We start from the raw sequence: 22,835 nt of genomic DNA on the forward strand, positions 1-22,835 counted from the left end.
ACCCTGTTCAAGGTAAATCAATGGGGATGAATTGTTTTAGTGATTTTTTTTTTAAGAGGAGTGGTCAAATGAAATATAAAGGAACCCAGTGACATGAGTCAATACATTTACTCTTTTGTAAATAACCTGTCATTAATACGCAGTAAATGACACACCCATAGTTGTTCATGGTTTATTGTTCAGCGCAACAGAATGCAGAAGGCCCTTTGTTAATGCTTCAGGTGGAATGTATTGTAGAATGTTTTTCACACTGCTGCTGAGCATAGCCTTAATGTGTCACCTAACTTTAATTATCTTCAACTCCTTTTAGAGCACTTGTTCTAGTCTCTTTGTGCCAGTATACCATCATATTTCAGGCAGTAGTCACCTAAAACATGAAAGGCGAGGCGGGTGACTAAAATTCTTTCCACACTTGCTGTATTTGACAAATGTGTGAAACTTGACAAACTCTTGAAAGCTGTGGTTTCTTTCTTTCTGAATGTGCCTAAAGTTCTTTTGTATGTTTATTTGCAGTGAGGCCACAGGTGACCATAACAATCGATACTCATTCAAACACCACAGTACTGGAGCTTGCAGAAGATGTGCAGACTTGGAAAGCAGGTGATACCGTAGTGGTTGCCAGTACAGATTATTCCATGTACCAGGCTGAAGAATTCAAGATCCTACCCTGCCCAGCATGCGCATCAAACCAGATAAAAGTTGAAGGTATGTTTGTTTTCAGATGTTAGTGTTATTATTATTCTATTAACAATCTAATGCTTTGGCCGCTTCCCAAAGTCTGCAGCGGAAAATGGTAACCCTGGGAGCAGGCAGGAGAGTGTAGCTTGAGGGTTCAAGTGAGGTCGCCCAGCATTTCTGGAGATTGATCTTTCCCACTGCTGGAAGACCTTAATTCAAAAATACAGTATTGATCTAAAAAGAGAAAAACAGCCCTGCAGATATTGATCGCAGGTGACTTGTATCCAGCATGAATTCACTCATTCTTTTATCTCTGTTTCAGCATCATCAACCTCCAAGTCAGCCTACAGTTATACCACAAAAATAAATAAATAAAAATTGTTGTTAAATAAATTCTAGACCACTTTTCATTAAAACTTTGCTTGGCTGAAAAAAAACAAAGCAAAACAAACAAAAAAAAATGGACACAATTACATTAAATGTGGCTAAAGCATTAAAATGCTGTAATTAAAAGTTTAAAAAAAAGCTAAATTGCTTATAAAACACTTTGAACACAGTAAGTCTGCGTGAAGTTTAAGTATAAATCTGCCTTCAACCCATGGGCATACATAACCCTGGTTTTACCTGCCAAGGATTGTTAAAAATAAATGTCTTAAAGCCAAGAACACTGTTTTTTTTTTCCATTTAGGCAAGCTGTAATTGGTGGTTAACATGGGAATTTCATTTGGACTTTCATCTCGCTGTAATTGTGGAGAACATTAGCTGTTTGTTTTCCCCTTCAGGAATGTGCAGCAGGTGGTGCCACATTGCATTGGATGATTATTGCATTGGCTGATCTAGGGTTGTTTTCATAAATTGGCATGTTGAGAAACGAATTGGACTGCTTATGCTTTTGAGAATGTATTTACATGCCTGACCCTCCACCACAATTTCGAGTCTTTATTAGGGATCAGAAAGGGAAGTGCTTGTCTTATTGAGTGTTCATGGGATGGTTTTATCCCTGGGGAACACCATGGAGAGCTGCACTGAGGGTGACTATCAAACTCTGGGGTCGTTTCTAACTCCCACTGATATAAATGTGTTTATGCGAAAGAGATCAGGTAGAAGAAGTAATACTGGTAAACACCACTTAAAACATTTAAAAAAAGAGAAAAGTGGAAAAAGGCACTATTTTTAATAATTTGTTTTGGGGCAGAATGCACAGTATATTAAATGGGCCAAAGGAAAAAGCTGCTCTGAGCTTCATAATTAGTTATTATAAATAGAGGTAGCAGCAGACTGACATTTTTAAAGATTTGTGTTGCCCAGACAGTGGGGTTCAGCTATTGAAAAATCCATGCCATACATTAGGAACTGTAGGAAGTAACAAATCCTGGAGGATGATCAGTAAAAATGAAGAATGTGATTCAACTAGTTGTCCAAACTCCTCTTTGACCCTGAAAGTATGCATAATTTTATATTTGTCAGTCAGTAAATTGGAACAGACCAGACTATGCTTATTTAAATATTTTATATCAATCATAAGGAGCTTCCATAATCTGTAACATGATGTGCTGAAAATCTAATATACAGCACTGGCCAAAATAACAACAACAATTGTCATTTCTATAGTGCCTTTATTTTTGTATAAAAAACACAAAAGCCAGGCTGCAATTCTGCATGACAACTTTCCACTTAGATGAGTGTGTCTGTTTACAAGGCATGCTATTCTGTCTTTAATTAAATTGAACAGAGCCCATCATATTAATTCATACCTCATGTGCTGATTTATTCATATGCTATAATTCCTAGATTTGGCTTGCAATGGTACAGAATAAGGAACACTTGACTGTGTTGGATGCTAGGAGTACTTCGCTGGAAAAATAAAACCTCTTGTGGTTATGTGTGGGTTTTGAAGAGACTTCTTTTGCAGTAATAATAGTTATGAAGGCTTTCCTGAGTGGCACATGTACATTTGTTGTTAGCATCCTACAACTATCTATAGCTGGAATACATAGCTGACCCAAGTTAGTGAAGCTGTTTTTTTGGTGAGAAGTCTGTTTTTTGTTGCTTGGGTCTGGGGTTCAGTTCCTGCATCCAGCTTTTGCTTGTCCTTTCTACATGTATTGTAAAGCTCTTCCAAAGCCAAAGGTGACATCCTTAGAGTTTAGCATCCAACTCCCAGAGCTCGCAAGAGCATGCTGTATTTTACTTACAGCAAATTGAGATAACACATCACCGGCTTTAAGTATAGTTTCAGTTTCATTATACTCCTCAGATAGGCTTGTGGCATCTGAGAATAAGAGGACATTGTGGAGTGCAAGAGAAGAAATGGTTTGTCATGTTTTGTGCTGCAGGGGACTTGATATCAATAAAATGTCATGAAACTGTCCATTAATCTTGGAAGTGATTTACACAAATGCTGTCAAGAGGATATACTGTAAGACAGAATGAAGGCTTTCGGAATGGATAATGCATGTGTTTTGCTGGAATGTTTTAAGTGCGTTTTTGACTTGGCTTTTTAAATCTTTATCTGTGACATGTAACTGGGACAATCCCGATAAACTTTCAAGCAACTATCACTTTAACACTAAATAAAAAGCCTGTTACCTCTGCAGCCCTGCCTGAGTGCAGTTATTTTTATAATGCCTTACTCCTCATGTTTTCCCCTCAAACTATTTCCTTTAGATTATAGTTTATACTAGGCCACTAGTCCTGAATGAAATCACATTTTAAATCAACACATTTCAATCAATTTGAAGTCAGCTTGCTTTATTTCTGCTCACCATATGCTTTTGCTACTTATTGCTGGGTGGCCAAAGCGCTTAATATACAGAAACTAAAACAGTTATAGAATTGTGTTATTCCTTGACAGACTTTCATGAAGCCAGGTGGTGCTGTGTTCCCTTGCTTATATTCTTACAAACAAATCACACACTGCCTCTTAGTGGCCAATAAAAAATCAGATAAGAGGAAGGAAATACTGTAGGCTCCCGTAAGGGATATTAAACTCCACAGTGCTGCACTGAAAATAAGAAGGCCGGCCTTAGTGTGCAACAGCCTGGTTAAACAATGCTGAAATAAAAGCATGGTTTACTGTTACTGATAACACCAATGATGTTGCGTAAAAAGAAAAAAAAAACAACAGTCATCTCGTTTATACCCCAGTTAACAAAAAAAATGGCGTAATTGAGCATGTAGTGAACCATGGGGTTATCAAGGACACTAACTCCTTGACAATGTAGAATTACACTTTATACAGTATATTACATGATCAATATTGCCAGCAAGGTATGGATCCCAGCATTCCATTTTTTCTATTTCATCTCTGTGGAGAGAACCCAATTGTTACTTCACTATGAGGGCTGCCAGAAAAGATTGCCCCTTCACCTTGTTCTTCAAAATCTGGATCAGCCTGGTGCTAAACCCATAATGCAGGAGCCTAAAGACATGTATTCTACTGCAGGACCACGTGGAAAATAACAAAGAATAATGAATGCTGTTATCTAAGTAGCCCCAGTTATACATCTTCTTACACCTTGGTATACATTAGATTACAAGAATTCAGTGTCGGTTCCTACAGAGGAGCTGAAATATGGTATTGTATTTGTTGCAGGAAAAGCAAAGTACCTGCATATAGGAGAGGAGGTGGACGGAGTGGACATGCGTGCAGAAGTGGGGTTACTGACGAGAAACATCCTGATAAAGGGCGAGATGGAAGCGCAGTGCTACGGCAACGACGCCTGCAGGTTTTTCGACTTTGACACCTTTGGAGGGCATTTAAAGGTACTGCAAAACCTGCTTGACAGTTTTAGAAATAAACGTGCACTGTTGTAACATTCGCCCTGCTGCCTTCCAAATCGCTGTTTGGGATTATTCTGTTCACTGTATTCCCCAGGTAGAACACGGGTTCAAGGCTGTCCACATTGATGGGGTGGAGATGAAGCACATGGGGCAGCAGTTGATGGGCCATTACCCTGTCCACTTCCACATGAATGGAGACGTGGATGAGAAGGGGAGCTACGACCCCCCCACCTACGTCAAGGGGCTCTCCATTCACCACACCTTCTCCCGCTGCGTCACTGTGCACGGCTCCAATGGACTGCTGGTGAGCAATGACCTGAGAATGAATTTCACACGGGGGGGATAATGACTCTATATGAAAGCAGCAGTTATCCTTTTACATGGGGATTGATGCAGAATATCATATTTGAGCCATTCTCACAATCTCATTGGAGACCAAGCTCAGACAAAGTCATCGGATGTTTAAAAATATAAATTAGTGGCACATGTTTTGCAAAAATAAATAAATGCATACGCTGGTTAGACACTTGCATTGTATTAGGTGCGTGTTTCTTGTAAGTTATGACTACAGAAACAGTTTAAAATGTTAATGCCAAGTTAGTTAGAGGATTCTGTAGTGGTATTTCCACAAGGTGGTTGGAATTGCTATGTCAATACAAAGTGAATGTAAGTCTCTAAAGCTAAAGCCTCTGATGTCATGCACAGTAGCTGCTAACTTGTTTGGTCTTTTCCAATGTAGAAGGGTTAATTAAGTTTGAGAACCTCTACCTTCTCCTACCTTGAGTAATGCATTTTCCACTCTGTTTGTAAATGATTTCTCTTTGTCTGCTTGCTGTATTAGTTTTACTGCTACAGTGATTATAATACATTTGCAGCCATCTGTTGATGCTGAGTAGTCAATTAAGTCAGCTCAGTAATATGCAATCCCCAGGAAGTATTCTTAAGGGATGGCAGATCACTTAACACAAGCAGAATTGCATTTATTTTTAAATAAGAAAGCCAAACTGGACAGCTGAGATTGCAAATTGGCACCTCTGGTGATCAGCCTAAATTACTTATTATATTTAATCTAGCTTGTTTCGCAAGCAATTTGACGGGAGAGAAATGGATTGCGCTATGGCAGCCTGCTTGTGTGTGTTTTACAATGGGAATTAAAACAGCATGATCGCTTTCTGAGTAACGACTGATCATTGAAAGGTCTATTTTTAAGCTTAGCGAGCATGCTTTAGGAACCGCAACTCTAAAAGTCGCAGTGCTTTGTGTGTGCTGCAGGTAAAGGATGTGGTGGGATATGACAGCCTGGGGCACTGCTTCTTCACGGAGGATGGGGCAGAGGAGAGGAACACGTTCGATCACTGCCTGGGATTGCTCGTGAAGGCAGGGACCCTCTTGCCATCTGACAGAGACAGTAAAATGTGCCGTGTGATCACTGACGGGGCGTTTCCTGGCTATGTAGCCAAACCCAGGCAAGACTGCAGGTAAGAGGAGCGCATTCCAAACACGAAGCTGTGCAGTTGCCGATTAAGCAGATTGTTCAAATTGGCTTAATAACTTGCTTCTGCAGTTTTATTCAGTCTCAACAATTACATTTTTTCTGGTGACATATTCTACTAGTTAATCGATATTCATGAATTAGTAGAAAATGTGTATAATGTGGTAGAAAACCAGCTCAATTCATTGTCGCTTCATCACTATGTGTATACACATTGGCTCTGCAAAGATGACACAGTTCATTGAAATCTGTGATTTTGTATCCAGCAAAATAATGGCCAATTTGCTGGGAGTGGAATTGATTGGTATTTTCCAAGATAAACGGAGAGGTATTTAATCAACAACAACATACTTGACTTTTCTGCATTAAAAACACTGGAATTCCTAAAGCCTAGAGAGAAGGTCCAAGCCCCTAGGAAAGACTAATATTCATCCATACAAATGGCAAAAGATTTAAGGTCTAAATAAATCTTCATTTCAAATGACAGGATATTTGCTGAAGCATGGGGCAGTTCCTAAAATTCCAGACCCCCCCCCTTCCTGTATTGCAAAAACAAATGTGCCATTTCTGACAAATGCATATGCAAGTGCTAGCCAGCACTTAAAAAGACAGAGTCACAGGAGGGTACAGCTAACTGCTTTTGATAGGTTTAGCTCATTGACCATCTGGTCTTCACATCATCCATTTCTGCACACTTGGATTCAGTTCCAGAATGTTATAGCCTGGCAATCTCCCCTAGTTTGGACCATTGCCTGTTAAACTATTTAGTAGGCAATATGTAAGGATCTCATGCAGACAGTCAAACATTAGTCTTTAGCTATCTGACTACTATTGCATGTAATGTTACTGTACAGTATATCAAAAAAGTTATTGTGAGACATGTTAGACGTGTAGAAACCATGGCAGCTCCCTATGTGAATTGCATTGTGCTGTTGAGTTAGTAGCAGACTTCATGCTCTGCTGCTGTCATTTTTGCACACTGAGGAGCAAATTCATTTTGAAATTGAATCAATGGCTTTGTTTCTCTTGACAGCGCAACATCCACTTTCTGGATGGCTAACCCCAATAACAACCTCATCAACTGTGCAGCTGCTGGGTCTGAAGTAAGTACATTTCTTCTCCATCTGTTTACATTCATGGAAAAGTCCGAGGCTCGTTACGGATACCAGTGCCAGTGATTGATTTGTTTCAGGCGAGGCACAGGCTCACAATGTCAAAACTGTGCTGTGTTATTAAAAAAAAAAAAAAAAAAAAAAAAGGTCAGATGAGTTTATGAATTGCAAGGCCTCTGAACCTTTGTCCCCCCCCCCCCCCCCCCCCCCACACACACACACACACACAGCATAGTTGCATAAAACATATGACATATAATCTATCATATAGAACCAAGGGGTTCATATATTTTGAATGAGTACCCTGAAAAATCAACATACTTCATTTTGATAAGACCTCCAACCTCCCCCCCCCCCACAGGAGACTGGGTTTTGGTTCATCTTCCATCACGTTCCTACCGGACCCTCAGAAGGTCTGTACTCCCCTGGACACACGGAGCACATGCCCCTGGGGCAGTTCTGCAACAACCGGGCGCATTCGAATTACAGGGTGAGTTTGCAGGCCATGCTGAGGACAAACTCACTGCCAGCTCTGGGTCGTGTCAGAGTTATTAATACTGACTCAACACACTTGCCAGGTACTAGCTTCCAAATATGAAAAAAAAGAACAAGCTGACCAGGATTAGTTATTATTAAGTGCCTCCCTTTTCCTGTTTTCTTGTTGTTTTTTTTCCAGTGTACTGCAGTACACAGCTTGTGCTCATTTATCATCTTCTTCAGTACAAATGTATTGTGAACTCCTGCCAAATGCTTTCGTATCCACTGTGAGTCTCTGTCTGTTCCCAGTTCTGATATTATTGAATTTGATTCACCCCCCCCCCAGGCTGGGATGATCCTGGACAATGGAGTTAAAACCACAGAAGCCAATGCGAAAGACAAGAGACCCTTTCTCTCTTTGATCGGAGCAAGGTGAGTAATTCACATACTGTATTGCCTTTCAGTAGTTTTCCTTGTAATTTTTACATATGCAACTGCTGTGAAACTCATGGGAGACACAGCATATACTATCATATGTATGTGCCAATTCAAGGACATCACAGCCCCTGATGTTGTATGCTTGTGGTTGAACAGATACGGTCCGCATAAGGATGCTGATCCCTTCAAACCCAGAGAGCCTGCTATCATCAAGCACTTTATCGCCTACAAGAACCAAGACCATGGTGCGTGGCTGCGAGGAGGGGACGTGTGGCTGGATGATTGCCAGTGAGTTTGGAATCATTATCCTCAAATCATTTAAATGCACACAGAGGACAGGACTGCCTTGTGAATGAAATACCGCATTACAACTGGAATGCTGTTCAATAAACTAATACAAGGTAACCCAAACATGTGTTGTTCTTGTGCAGGTTTGCTGACAATGGAATTGGACTTACTCTGGCCAGGTAAGAACTGCTGGGATTCCTTTGCTTATTTTTTATTGCACAGTAATTTGAAACAGCAGACTCATGATTTGCTCACTCTGCAGTGGTGGGACATTCCCCGATGACGACGGCTCCAAACAGGAAGTGAAGAACTCCTTGTTTGTGGGGGAGAGTGAGAACAGAGGCATGGAGACCCCAGACAACCAAATCTGGGGGCCTGGGGGCCCGGATCTCAACGGCAGGATGCTTCCCAGAGGAGTGTAAGTACTGCAGAGTACATGTAGAGAAAGGTCTCTGAAATAGCATTCCAGAGGTCCTCAGTAAGCAAATGACTAAGTTCAAGGCACAAGTCTCTGACTAATTCTGTCCAGTTGTGAAAACTGTGAAGGAACAGAATCCCACTACAAAACATCTTGTATCTGGTTCAGGAAAATTGCATGTTATTGCTGTCTTTTTCAAACTTGTCTCAAGTCATCAAAACTTACGCAATTAGTTACATGACCCCACTCCTCTATTTTTAGATGCCCATAATCAGCAATGTATGTGTGGCAGTGTTCTTATGAGTACCAGTAAAGCACAAGAGCAGCTCATAGATGGGATTGTAGCTTATCTGCCAGTTTACCCACCCTGTTTGTTTATTCAATTAATTATAAGTTTACATCTGTCCTTTTGTGATTTTTCAGGGATTTTCCTATTCGGGGAATGCAGATCTATGATGGGCCGATCAATGTCCAGAACTGCACTTTTCGCAAATTTATTGCACTCGACGGGCGCCACACCAGTGCCTTTGGCTTCAGGCTCAACAACTCCTGGCAGAGCTGCCCCAATAACAACGTGACTGACATTACCTTCGAGGATGTGCCGGTACGTCTGCCTGCACACAGCTGACACGCTCTCCTTAAACTGTGCATTGCTTGAGACAGCAAATCAAAGAAAATATGTATTTAGGTTTGTCGGTAAGCTCCCAGCAAATATACATCACTAAAGCAGTACTGGTACTTGAATGCTGTCTATTTTAATGTCATTTAAACTTGTCAAGGCGCAATACAATACTCATAGTATTCCAAGGCAAAAAGATGGGTGAGATGGATTCCTTTTCTCATACAGTGTGCATCTTCTTGAGTTTCTTCACACTGCTGCTGTAATGAAACCCCATCAATATGCTGTAGGCAGACAAGCCCTGTGTATCTAGCAGTGGTGTGCAGAGGGCACACTTGCACCATGTCTAACAGATACTTGCTTCTCTTCATGCAGATCACATCGCGGGTGTTCTTTGGGGAGCCGGGTCCCTGGTTCAACAGGATGAACATGGATGGAGACAAGACTACGATTTTCCACGACGTTGACGGCTCTGTCAGCGAGTACCCAGGAGCGTTCCTCGTGAAGGACGATAACTGGCTCCTCAGGCACCCCGACTGCATCGATGTCCCAGACTGGAGGGCAGCTATCTGCAGTGGCCGCTATGCACAGGTTCATTCTCATCTCCCGTTCATGTTTCAAACCCCGTAGTGCCACTGTACCTTTTGCTTATGAATTCCCCCTGTAGACCATCGTAGGCTTAAAAATGAGATGTACCAGTTTAAATTTAACCCACAACAGCTCTTGGCTGGCTAACCCCTCTTCACTTGCAAATCCAGTGACTTCCCTGAAAACTGCTATAAATTAAATACAAAACGGTAGATGATAGTATGGCTTGTTCTAATACAGTCTAATTCGGGGTTTGGATGCTGCCTTATCTTTGACAGATTTACATTCAAGCCCGTAACCCAGCTAACCTAGACATGAAGATGATTAAAGACGAGTACCCTGAACACCCTCTCTCTCTGGTGGGGGCTCTTGGGAAGAAGAACCACTACCAGCAGTACCAGCCTGTGGTCACCCTGCAGAAGGGATACACTGTCCACTGGGGCGGGACAGCTCCTCAGGAACTCACCATATGGCTCATCAACTACAACAGGTAAGGCTGTGTTCAAATTACAACCCACTGGTGTGGTGATCAATTGCTTAATGTTACTGATAAGTATACTGGTATGTAAACAGCCTACATTTAATTGTGGATCATACAGTTTTACTAATTTCTTCACTTTTTATAAAGTACAGCATAAGCATGTAAGATTTCCTGTGCATTTTATACATGTAATCTCCCAGTGTGTGCACCAGTGCCATCTAGTGAATATTTTACCAAATTACATTCAATTTCAAAGTACACTTTTGGTTACTCTTTGTAGGAATGACTGGATCCAGGTTGGGTTTTGCTATCCTAAAGGAACAACCTTCTCCATCATCTCTGACATCCACAACCGCCTCACCAAACAAACTCACAAGACCGGGATCTTCTTTCAAACTTCCCAAAAAGATAATCTAGCCCATGGTCACCCGCAGAGGGGCTACTACTACTGGGAAGAGGATACTGGGTAAGCATCATCATCCACTCCAATTACAAACATGCTGAAGTGTAGTAAATCAAAGTGAATTTCTTTTTCTAATGCTAATTTTCCATATGTCCTTAGAAGTGTGCAGCCAGTGCTAATTTGATGTTTGCAAAACTAAGATGTTTGCAAAACTAAGCTGCAATTACAATTTCTATCCATCTTGCGGCATGTTTTACATGCAGGTATCTGAATATCTAATTCATACATCATTGCAATGTGTGTTCATAAGGTGGCACAGAAGGGCCATTAGTATTAAGCTGTATGATTAAGTTAGGTCCTCCTAGATTGTCTGCAAGTGCTATTATTATAATTGGACAGCTTTGTTGCTCCCCTGCTGACTCGCAGGATTCTGTTTGTAAATAGCTCTTGTGCTTTATTTCTGTTTACTCAAGGCTGCTCTTCCTGAGGCTGACAGCACAAAACGAGAAAGACGAATTTGCCTTCTGTTCAGTGAAGGGCTGCGAGAGAATAAAGATCAAAGCTGTAATCCCCAAGGGCAGTGGCCCGAGTGACTGTACAGCCCAGGCTTATCCCAGATACGCAGAGATGCCCACTGTAGACGTGCCAATGCCAAAGAAGCTGTCTACTTCAAAGCTGGTAAATGATTGATCCTTCGTTTTAATCTCCGTTCACCTTACCTGAAAGACTAGTGTGGGAGCTCCGTTCTCGATTTCTGTTTCCCTCTTTTCAATATTGTGTGCTCTCTCTCTGTTCCTGCTGAAGAGCCTGGAGTTTTTAACAAGGGGTGCAACCAGCGTGCGTCTCTCTCTCTCAAATGGGAATAAATGTTTTCACATTTATATTGCCCCAAGTTGGTATGGCAGTTTTGAACTAACCTTTTCATTGGAACCTTTCATGGTACACAAGTTAATGTGTAACTCCTGCTCCCAGTGAAAAGTTTCCCCTCTGTGTTTCAACAGCGCACAAAGGAGCACTTCCTAGAGGCCAAGCTGGAGTCCTCTAATACCAGATTTTTCCATATCAGGGATGATTTTGCCTATGCCGAGGTTGGTCCCTATAAAGCTTTACACCCCACCCCATATCAGCTACTTTAAATCCCACTTTATTATACATTAATAATCGACAAGGGGGTGCTGAATCAAATGCTACATCATCTGTTGTGTCCTGCCTTTCTTCCATTTCTTTGCAATGTCTAACCAACCCGCAGTTAAAACTGAACTGTGGGAGATCGTCAAATAATGTATCATGTGAAAATAATCCATATTATAATGTTCTATAATAGAATTATTAAATGCATTTTTACTTGTGTGTATATACACAATTAACACTAGTGCAAACACTAATCAAATATTACACAAATGTGCATTTTGAGATTTTAATCTCAAAAGAAACCTGACACTCATTTTTAAGGCATTATTTTTGTTATTGGTATTACTCTGTAAGTTGCAGAGTATGAATCTTCTGATGTTATCTGTTGTTAGGTCAATGGGAAGAAACTATACCAGCCTGAGGATGGAGTCCAGCTGACTGTCATTGACGGTCAATATGGGAAGGTGCTGGACAGCAAAGGGTTTAGAAACTCAATTCTGTTGGGAATCCCGGCCCAAATCGAGAACTACGTAGCAAGCCTCAAAGACGAGTAAGTAGCAGATCCAAAGACTGGCGGCTTTCCATTGTTCTGCAGGACAGCAGCTTCATTGATAGGGTTTATATTAATCAGAAAAGGATCTTAGCAACATGGGGGTTAAAGTAAGAATCTGCAAAACCTTATGTCATTCACTGACTCGGGAAAGCACTCCCCCAAGAGATTCATAGTTTGTATTCTACAGCGCAGCTTCCCTTTGGATTTATCAGCAAGCTTCTCAAACAGTGTGAGGGGATGTGTCTGTATTACAGCTAATCAACCATTGTTTAAGCAATCTGAAATGCTTTTAGTGGCATGCACATCAAACAAAAATGCTATTTACACTGCAAGTCATTTCACAGAACACTCTGCATTGTGTAGCTGTCACAGAGCGTTTAGACTGCGTGTTGCACATCTCCAGGGGTGGTTGTGAGAGCGGGTTTGTAATTATTCATCCTCTGTTTTATGCTGATGTTGTTTTATAGGTCTATTGTGATAATGACCTCAAAAGGACGCTTGGTAACCAAAGGGCCATGGACTAAAATACTTGAAAAACTTGGAGCAGAAAACAATGTGAAGTTAAAAGGTAATTTACGCTGCAGGAGTGTTGTTTCTGTAATGATAGTTTGTATTGTACCTAGGTTAGTCTGAAAAATCTGCACACACAGCACACAATTAAGTCACGCACTTGCATTGGGGTTTAAGACTATAATGTCTGCCTTACTATGTGTCTTAACTTCTAATGAAGTTTGTACAATGTAACAGCAGGTGGTGCTGTGTCAGTTTCACTGATATTCCAGGGCAAATGTGTACATAAATCTGAACACAAGAGGTCAGGATATTTCAAATTCAGGCAGATTTTAATTAATTTTAGCATTAAATTAATTATCAATTACCAAATACAAAAGCATAGTTACAAAGTAAAGCTTGTTCAATATACATGTATGTATGTGCATACATTTAACCAATTTATATACTCTATATATACACTGTATATTGTGTTTAATATTTCAGTTATTAACACAAACGCATTCTTGATAACTAGCTTCTATGTTTCTTTAATGTTCTCTTACTTGTAGACAAGCTGGTGTTTGTGGGGTTCAAAGGAAGTTACACACCTGACTGGGTGAAACTCATCACAGACGACGAAGCGGCTAAAATTCATCAAGTGCTGCCAATTCCTGTGGTGAAGAAAATGAAACTTCGATGAAAACAGGGACTTGCTTCCTGCTGCCAGCACTGTCCAGGTTAACTGTCTGAAACTAAGGGGGTTGAGGGAGAGGACTACTGATTTCTGCTTAGAAAGAGCATGCATGTATTAAAGCATGTCTAGTCTTGTTGTGTGTGACAATGTTCAAGTAAGTGGTTGTAATGTGTATTGAATATGCTTGATTTAAAAAAAAAAGAATACAAGCATTCCATTTTGTTGTATGTAAATGGTGTTAACACCAGTCACATTCCAGTGACGATTTGATTAGTTTGTTCTGTAGTTTCTCTGAATTCTAAATGGCAAAAAAAGAAAATAGTAGTTTTTGGTGGGTGTGGAGTCTTTCATATTAAAAAGCTTGCCTTGTTCTGTACCAGCGAGAAATGTAGACAGATTAGAATCAAATTTGTTCCATTGATCAAAACAGTAAAAAAAAAAAATAAAAAAATTGGCTTTTCTTTTTATAAACGGTTTCTATTCAATACCAAATATTTCTATCTATCATGGTTATTGATATTCAGGTTTTAAATCTATGGCATTGGCCAATTTCTTAATTGGGTATCAAACACAGGCTTCTACTTTTCCTCTTGCCGAAATAGCTGGTCTTTTTTCGGAGATTGTAGCTGTCAGTGTTTTGTATGTTTAAATATGTTTCTAATATACAGCAGATTGATTAAAGAGTTATATTTTATACTTATTTATTGTACAGGCACAACTGAACACATTAGAAGTTGTAATGTGTTTGTGGTATTACTGTCCTGACTGTAAAAGTTGTAAGCATTGTCCGATGCGCTATAACCCAGACCGGTGTGTAATTATTGTTATTACACAGCACTATGGTTTTTTGTACAGTACTGTGGAAAAGAATGTAATTCATGTGGATGTGAAAGTTAAGTTAGTAAAAGCACTGTTGTGATTGTAGCTGATCAAAGGTAACACAATGTACAGATCTCAATAAAAGTGTTAACGTGTAGAACGCTTCTCCTGTCTTGTGTCCCATCATTGCACATACAGTAACACCTTATCTGAACTTTGATATCACCACCTGTTATCCAAATAGCCATTAGGTAACTGACAGTGCTATATTCTGTCTGCTATGGTAAATGCATTAACCAGACCTTTATTAATTACTCACTCTATTCGTGTGACAGTTGCTTGCTGTATAATTAACCATGATACACTTTAAAAAAAAAAAAAAAAAAAAAGGTCAGTCTTATCTAAGAACAATGAAGTGATTTCTCATTGACAGTTGTTTTTTTAAATTATAAATATGTTTAGTCAAATAGCCATTTTAAATTCAAAATCTACAGCCTTTTGTCTCTCGTAATGGAACTCTATGGGCTCAGGTGGCAAAGCTGCTAAATGATTCAAACTTTGTCCTGTGTATAATTTCTGGTCATTCCAGCTTGGGTTAGTCAACTCAGACCTCTACAGCTGGAAAGCTGCCAGTGTGGAATGGAAGTGATCCATTGTTCTATCAGAGCAGTGCATTGTCATAACCAAGATCCAAATTTTTCCTTCCTGTGCTGTGTGTACAGCCAGAGCATTTGACGCATGAAGCATTTATTCTTTAATTCGGTATTTTTTATATAGCGCCTTTCATAGTAGTGGCTAAACTGGGATTTGAACCGGGGACCTCCTGGTTATAAGGCCATTTATTTAACCACGTGGACTTTTCCTTTTTTATCCTGTTTCAAGAGTTCCCTGAAAACAGAGATCTATAATAGAACGCAAGTCAGGAGACTCTTGTCTGGTTAAACTGTTGAAAAAGATACTTTCCTGTCTTACAGCAGGTGTAAGAACATACCAGTGTTCCTTGCATGGACAAGTGAAATTAATTTGTTGGTCCAGCCTTATAAGAGATGGTAGAAGAGAGGCCTGGTACTGAAAGGCAGGGTGTGCTCGGGTCTGGATTGGGGTGAGCTTACAACCAATGGCACGTTGTTCCTTATCTTTAATGAGCACTCAAAATTATCAAGAAATATGGGAAGCAAAACAGAATAAAGATTAAAATAATAAAATGAAGAATTGCATTATTGAAAAGGTACATATTGAAGGATGCAAACATGATGGGAAGTTAATTAAACACTTGTCATCATCCTAACAGAGCTAGGAATATGTTCTAGACACTCACTCCTGTAAAACAGAGGGGTGTAGCCACAGCAGAGTTACTTCAAACATTGCACTAAAACTCTTATTAGGTATAGCAGATTTTAGGAGCGCTTAACAGAGCATATAAGGATTAAAGAGAAATGATTAAGAAAGGATGATAAAAACCAAGCACCTGGATCAAAGCATAGAGAATGGGTGAACACAGACCTGAAGAGAAGAGGCGATACAGATGTCATGCATCACCGTGATATATCAAAGCTTTTTACTTGTGTGCAAATTGAATTTTTTATGAAAGGGAAATAAAGTGAGGGGAGCAACACAAAGGGGTTATTTAAAATAACCATCAAAGTTGTGTGGAACAAGGGGGAAGGACATTTTGCAGTTACATATATACTTTAGCCAGGGAAAAGGGAAAACATTACTTCTACTGTGAGAGGGCAGTCAACTCATTTCTAGATCATGCGTTCATATAGGCCTAGCCTATAATATTCTATTCAATAAGCAAAGGCACCAAAGGATTTAAAAGGTTCCCATGGTTCTCAAGGAGGAAGTAGGGATAAAATCACTAGAATAACAAACCCCTCAGACGGCACAAAATCTTAAAACACACTGACTAATTTGAGCAAACATATCTTAAGACATAGCTGTAGTTTTCAGAATTCATTTACATGTACATTCCTCAAAAGGATGTTTAGCTCACCAGCGATTACATTCCATGTGTTCATGGTCTACATCCAAGAGGTATTAGAAAACATTTGCTACTTGCTCATTCATAAGAGATGAAACATATACTAATACAATATTAATAAACAGTTGAGGGCTGTCCTTTGTAAATTGTGTCCACACAGAAGGATCTTGAGATTCAGTTAGGAGAAGGTACAGGAATATAATTCTTCTGCCTTAGAGTGCTTTGCTAATGACCTATTTTCAGTTCTGAAATCAGAGGCTACCTGTCAGAATTATCATCCCAGCACTATATTACAGTGAATTATCTGGCAGTTTGCATGTCTGGAATGCAGTGTTGAAAATCATGACGTCCGAGTTAGACGGTTCTCATAAACACAAGGAATTCTGATCATATCCTAGCAGGCCATTTGGGCACATACTGTATGCGCTGGCTCCATTTAATCTTCTGACTGTCATGAACTACACTTAACAAAATGCTGCTGGCTCTGATTATTAGTTCCTGTGACCCATTTTAAAAATCATCATCTGTGATAACTTGTTGGAATGCATAAATAAAATTAATATTTATTTAAAAAAAAAAAAAAAAAAAAACCCACACACAGCATTCTTTTACTGAAAAAACAAAAATGATAACGTTGAAATGTTTCAACATCATTCCACAACTTCGAAAGAACAAGGGTCTCTATCAGTGTTTCTCAAACCTGGTCCTGGGGGCCCACTGAGAATGCTGGTTTTCATGCCAACTGAGCTCTCAATTACTGAACTAGACCCTTAATTGAACTGATCATTTGCTTAATTAGACCTTTTAAATTGTTTTCAGCTCATAAGTAATTGCAGAATTCAAGTTAGCTATAACAGTTTATAAGTTGAACTTTGCAAAACAGCTGAAAACAATTAAAAAGGACTAATTAAGCAAATGATCAGTTCCTAAGGGAATCAGATTAATGGCTGACCATGTCAAATTCTAAAATAAGAAAAACCATCATCTGGTAATTGAGTAACTCAGTGAACAGCTTTTCTTTGTAATCATTAGCAGGTACACAGAACAACGGTGTTGTCTTTTGTAAGCACGATGTTGCTAAGAAACAGCTCTATCTATTGCATGAATCTTCTTTTTAGGGTTGTTGATTCCTTTAATCCACAAGGCTGGTTTCTCTAATTAGAATTAATGGATCCCTCCTTATGTAATTTGTTGGTTGTTTTTGGCATTAACAGATTTTAATCTATTGACAGAGCCTGGAATGAGAAAGTGTTTTTTTGGGTTTTCTTTTTAAATTTTAGTAGTCACCAATTATTTTTTGTATTTTCTCCCAATTCAGAATATCCAATTATTTTAGGTTCAGCTCACCGCTACCATCCCTGCGTTGATGGGAGTGGTGAAGATGGACACCCGCTGCCTTCCGAAGCGTGTGCCGTCAGCCGACCGCTTCTTTTCACGCTGCAGACTCGCCACACAGCCACGTTAGAGCTACAGCGTCGGAGTATAACGCCACTCTGGGCAGCTTACAGGCAAGCCCGCGGGAGCCAGGCCAGACTACAGGGGTCGCTGGTGCGCGGTGAGCAAATATAAATCCAACTGGCACTGGCATCACACAAAACAAGGAAATTCTGCTGTGTCCTCTTCAGAAGCAAATACAAAAGGGTGAGTTCAATTCTAGAAGCATGCACACATTCTTCATAGTAAATGGAGCTACAGTAATCCACTGATGTAATCCACATTTTCAGTATTATACTATATTGGCAATTCATACCGGAAAATCTTGAAAAATAAAACAATTGTTGACAGTAGCCTGTTAAAGCTGAACATTAAATTAAATTGCCAACCTCAAACAAAGCTGCTTGTTGTTGCCGGTAATCAGCTTCAACCAGTACACATACAGCACAGAAGATTACATGACAATGATTAATCTTAGCAAGGCTGACTGAATTCTTTCTTATAATTGACACAGACAGGCTTGTAAAAGTGCCGAATCACCCTGTGGTATTAAATTCCAACCGACTCAACAGAGAACGTGTCAGATCAAGTGGGCCAACAGCGCTAGCACAAGGAGTGGCTTTTTGTCAAGAAGTACTGTGCTTGAGAACCTGTTCTATACACAAAACAGGTTTCATGTAAATAACCGAGCTGGCTCTGTGGATTCCAAATAGAAGAAAGCGTAGGAAAAACAACTGTACTATGGTAGAAAAACTTTTATTATAAAAATCCAAGTAAATATATTACTTAATACCATTTAACACCAGGAGTCATCAACAGACTTCATTTATTATCCCTTTTCATTCGCTGCCATTTAGGATGCAAGTTAAAATTGAAGCTATGCAATAACATCGAAGGGTAATTCACACACCACTGAGAAATGCCATGGCCAGATCCTTATGGTGGACTATACTGTACTTTGCTAGCAATATACAGCAGATTTTTGCTTTGGTGGGGGAAAAAAAAACATAGAAGACTGTATTAGGGTAATGTTTTTCTAAACATACAACAGATGGTACTTTTATAAACGTAAACAACAATACACATACAATTAGGCTTTATTTGTAAACTATTTTGTAATAATTTTCAGGTTTTGTTAAAACAGTTTTTCTACTACAAATTCCAGATTAAATGATCTTTTTTTTGTATTCTTAACATTAGCCAGACATAATGGAAACAGATTTAGAATTATCTAATTTTGTGCTTTATCGGTTTCAAAATCAAAAACGTGAACCCTACAATGCTACAACAATTTATTAAAATGTGTGCATATGCAATCAACTGGCTGTGGTGTCAAATTCAAGCTGTGGTTGGCCAGCATAGAACCCATTGTTGCGAATAAGCCTTGAGCCCTGATGCGATCCGATTATAAGTAGAAGTGACTGACATGTACTGGTCTTACTGCAGAGCAAGCTACGAAGACCACCACTTTAAATAAGTGAAAATGACCTGTTTCCTAGCAGAGGAGGTGGGGAAAGCCTGCCAACCATAACACAGTAACTCAGGGGAAAACATGTTATCCTGCTAATGCTGGCCGTCTATGAACGTATCAATAAACTTAAAACTTGAAATAACCGTACCATGAGTTTTGTTGGAGTTTTTCACATATAAGTCTTTTCTAAATGAGTAACTTAATACTACTAGGGGTAAACCTTCAAATGTGATAACTAATCCATGCTGATCCACCTTTAATCCCAAAGAAACCGAGTAATGGTAAACAAGCGTTTAGTTCATTTACCTGCACGCACTTTCGTTTTGTTTCAATAAAGACTGAATGATTGATTGATTGATTGATTGAAGGTGTACCTTTAACCCTGATGGTGTGACTGTTCCATTGGAGAAGCACACCGACCAGGATTAAAGCACACAGGATTAAGGGATGCCTCAGTAAACAGGGGAGGGACGTGCTGTAGTATAAAAGCTGTTTAGAGGCACAGTTCACACGAACGAGGATCATAGCTCTACTTTGTTTTTGTTAGCCTTCTTATTCTCTTTGCTGGATTTGTATTTGTTGCTTTCTTCCTTCTTCTCTGGGTTGATCTTGTTCTTCTCCTCCTGCTTGCCCTTATTTTCAGCTCCTTTCCCAGGGAACACCTGACCCTCCACAGACACCTCAGCGCAGCGGTCCTGGTTAACAAGGAAGTCTTTGATCTCCCACGCGTAGCCCCCATCCCGCAGCATGAAGATGGCACGGTTAGAGCCCACAATGAATCTGAGTGGGAGTCAAAATCAATCATAAGAAGGGAAAAATAAGAATTAAAACTTGACAGAGTTTTTAAACTGCAGTCACTTCCAGAGCCATGTCTGACGTGGTGTCACTAGGTTATTTAGTCTGGTCACTTACGAGAAGTAAATCTGAGCTCCCTGCATACACATGAAAGATTCTAACATGCTTTCTATAAAACAGAACGATTTATACACCAGGAAAGATATGACTTTAAAAACACAGGGGGTTGACGCTGTCTACAGACATAACAAATGTGCAACAGCTGTCAGACTAGACAGAATGCTGCAGAACAGCAGGAGATCAAATACAGATATTATTTACTCCAATACAGCAAGGCAGGGTAAACCTGCATTATAACCAGAGGTACTAGGTTTCTGTATACCATTAGACCATGTAAAAAATGACTTCTCCAATTTATAATTACTGTCAAGCTGTCCTCACACCACTCATTTACTGTATGCAAATTACAGACCATGACATTTAATAGAATTCCCAATGCATGCGAGTCACTCTCAACCACAAGAGATACAGTTCTATAATAAGCACAAGGAAGTTCCTTTGACTTCAGCAGAGAGAGAGAGAGAGAGAGAGAGAGAGAGAGAGAGAGAGAGAGAGAGAGAGAGAGAGAGAACAAGTTCATATGTCTAAATACTATAAAAGTAGTTGGATTAGTTGGGGAACTTTATCAGACCTGAACCTGAAGCTACTGTGACTCTGGAATACCTAGCTGTCTTCAGCTAGCCAATCTGACACCTAGATTTAACTTCTGAAATAGATTCAAATAAAAAAAAAAAAAAAAAAAAACATTTTTTTTTTTTTTTTTTTAATATATTTTCCTTCATGACATATTTGTTATCGGTCTCAAATACATAAGCCAGTTTGTACCTCCCCTAACTTGAGCTACTTGTTTCCTGTTATTGCAGAATGTAACCTGATATTTAAAAGAACCAAACACCACAGTCAAGGGTCAGAATGACAGCTGCATTTATTATGCCATGACACTGCTTCTTGAAAGTTTGAAACTTGTAGCTGAGCAATGGCAGAAATGCAACCCTACCTTTGAACATCATAGTTCGCATTGAAGAGGCTGCCCTGCCACAGACTGGTGATCTCCTCAGTCTCCTTTTCAGTGGGATTTCCAGAGACAGACGCAAACACCATCAGCGTCTTCCCTTTCTTGGACAACTTCAGAAGCTCTTCAGGCTTTTTTGGATCCACTTTAGAAAAGTCGATAGGCGGAGGTGATCTTTTGTGTTCTGGGAGATCACCCTCTTCAATATCATCATCTTTCTGCGCAAAAGTAAAAGAAAAACAAAGTGTTAACCAGCAATTTATGTTCCCTGTCCTTACGTGGATGGCAATAAGACTGCACTGCAGTTTCGCGCATTCCATGTTTTACTATAATCTTGATTAGCCACAGTGTACAGGTAACAAGCTTATGCGTTTGCTATTAAACGAATAGTAAAACCAGGAACGGATCCAACTGTTATGGAATGAGAGTCTTATTTCCATTCCTGCCTAAACTAGCTTTATACCCCTCTTTGCGAAAACTGCATTTCAGTTTTGTTAAACCAAGACTCAGTCGTCCTGGCTGGGGCCTGTTATGAGGTTCATGTTTAAACTCTGGATTTCATCAGCATCATCCTTCTTCCTCTTGTTTTTAGAGAAAGGGGGTCACATGACTACCACCAATGCTTAACTACAGCCAGGAAACAACTTTTAGAATAAAAGGTACTTAACACGGCAACGATGTGCAGCAGGATATTGCGTATCGTTCATAATAGTCATCTTCTATTATTATTATTATTATTATTATTATTATTATTATTATTATTATTATTATTTAATAATAGCCTAAGTCATCGGCGTTAGTGCACCGCATTTGACCTCTCGGAACGTGTTAACATATCGACCCTGGTATGTACGGAACGTGCAACCACTGTGTATATCATCTGTTTGACCTCATTCTCACATGATATACACTAATATATATTTTTAACCAGCTTGACAATACATATCTACCGTATACGGCGGTAGAGGTCTGTACTAAAGGCAATGTATGAATCTAGCAATTAAGAGAAAAGCATACCTCCCACTCCTCCAGCAGCCTTGCCATATCTGCATCATTATAATCCCTGATGTCCTTTTTCTTTTTGGGTTTTTGATTTTTGACGTCGTTTGCTGTCGCTATGCAGAAAATAGTTAGGCACAACATCAACAACAGACAACTCCACTTGGGGGACGCCATCTTTATCAGTTGTTCTAATCTGACTGGCTGACTAGATATAAACGTCAGGCCGTTGGAACAGGAGGCGTGGTTATGTAGACACGCCCACATATAGCTACACACAGTTAAAAGGTGACTTCTACAGGAGGCTTGATTCAAACATTTATTATATTCTATCCAGTAAATGTGTAAACCCTACAAAGGGGTAGTTTATGGAGCCAAAGTTTCCAGCACTCATTTTGGGGATAAAGGTGCATTTGTAAATGTAATTAGGTAAAACTTCTAATATCATTTTACTCCTTTACCCATTCATCATGAGGATAATATCAAATTCATTTAAAGTGGAGTAGATAATCAAAGTGTATACTATAAACATCGAGGGTGTTTAAATGCACTATTATTTGAAATGATCAAGCTAAATGAAGTAAAAGAAACCATTGCCATAAAACAAATGCTGA

At 39.6% G+C, this 22,835-nt stretch overlaps 2 protein-coding genes across 3 annotated transcripts in view; one reads left to right on the forward strand and one right to left on the reverse strand.

Annotated features, from left to right (window-relative positions):
- Positions 1-14,611, forward strand: part of LOC121299289 (cell migration-inducing and hyaluronan-binding protein-like) — a 48,916-nt gene extending 34,305 nt beyond the window's left edge. For both annotated transcript variants that reach the window (XM_041226965.1, XM_041226966.1), the window contains exons 11-29: positions 514-705; positions 4,274-4,443; positions 4,556-4,765; positions 5,734-5,939; positions 6,987-7,056; positions 7,427-7,555; positions 7,889-7,974; positions 8,137-8,268; positions 8,412-8,447; positions 8,531-8,686; positions 9,110-9,290; positions 9,681-9,896; positions 10,172-10,383; positions 10,655-10,840; positions 11,251-11,455; positions 11,779-11,865; positions 12,301-12,458; positions 12,929-13,029; positions 13,523-14,611. In XM_041226965.1, coding sequence (XP_041082899.1) covers positions 514-705; positions 4,274-4,443; positions 4,556-4,765; positions 5,734-5,939; positions 6,987-7,056; positions 7,427-7,555; positions 7,889-7,974; positions 8,137-8,268; positions 8,412-8,447; positions 8,531-8,686; positions 9,110-9,290; positions 9,681-9,896; positions 10,172-10,383; positions 10,655-10,840; positions 11,251-11,455; positions 11,779-11,865; positions 12,301-12,458; positions 12,929-13,029; positions 13,523-13,653 — 2,864 coding nt within the window. In that variant the 3' untranslated portion in view covers positions 13,654-14,611. The remainder of the gene's footprint in view (positions 1-513; positions 706-4,273; positions 4,444-4,555; positions 4,766-5,733; positions 5,940-6,986; positions 7,057-7,426; positions 7,556-7,888; positions 7,975-8,136; positions 8,269-8,411; positions 8,448-8,530; positions 8,687-9,109; positions 9,291-9,680; positions 9,897-10,171; positions 10,384-10,654; positions 10,841-11,250; positions 11,456-11,778; positions 11,866-12,300; positions 12,459-12,928; positions 13,030-13,522) is intronic.
- A 4,022-nt stretch (positions 14,612-18,633) lies between these two features.
- On the reverse strand, positions 18,634-22,435 carry LOC121299290 (LRP chaperone MESD-like). The gene is made up of 3 exons (XM_041226967.1): positions 22,240-22,435; positions 21,208-21,440; positions 18,634-20,135 (listed from the first exon to the last, which is right to left on the reverse strand). Exons 1-3 carry the CDS (start codon positions 22,396-22,398, stop codon positions 19,877-19,879), a joined length of 651 nt encoding a protein of 216 aa, XP_041082901.1. The 5' UTR covers positions 22,399-22,435; the 3' UTR covers positions 18,634-19,876.
- Positions 22,436-22,835: the final 400 nt, after the last annotated feature.

This window comes from Polyodon spathula, chromosome 24 (genome assembly GCF_017654505.1).
Source record: "Polyodon spathula isolate WHYD16114869_AA chromosome 24, ASM1765450v1, whole genome shotgun sequence".
NCBI lineage: Eukaryota > Metazoa > Chordata > Actinopteri > Acipenseriformes > Polyodontidae > Polyodon > Polyodon spathula.

What these genes read in the sequence shown, in the direction of transcription:
- LOC121299290 (XM_041226967.1), bottom strand. Translation starts at nt 22,398, where the DNA reads ATGGCGTCCCCCAAGTGGAGTTGTCTGTTGTTGATGTTGTGCCTAACT. An exon ending in GGCTGCTGGAGGAGTGGGAG is followed by an intron (nt 21,441 to 22,239) that starts GTATGCTTTTCT and finishes ACTTTTGCGCAG; the next exon opens with AAAGATGATGATATTGAAGA. An exon ending in GCGAACTATGATGTTCAAAG is followed by an intron (nt 20,136 to 21,207) that starts GTAGGGTTGCAT and finishes ACTCCCACTCAG; the next exon opens with ATTCATTGTGGGCTCTAACC.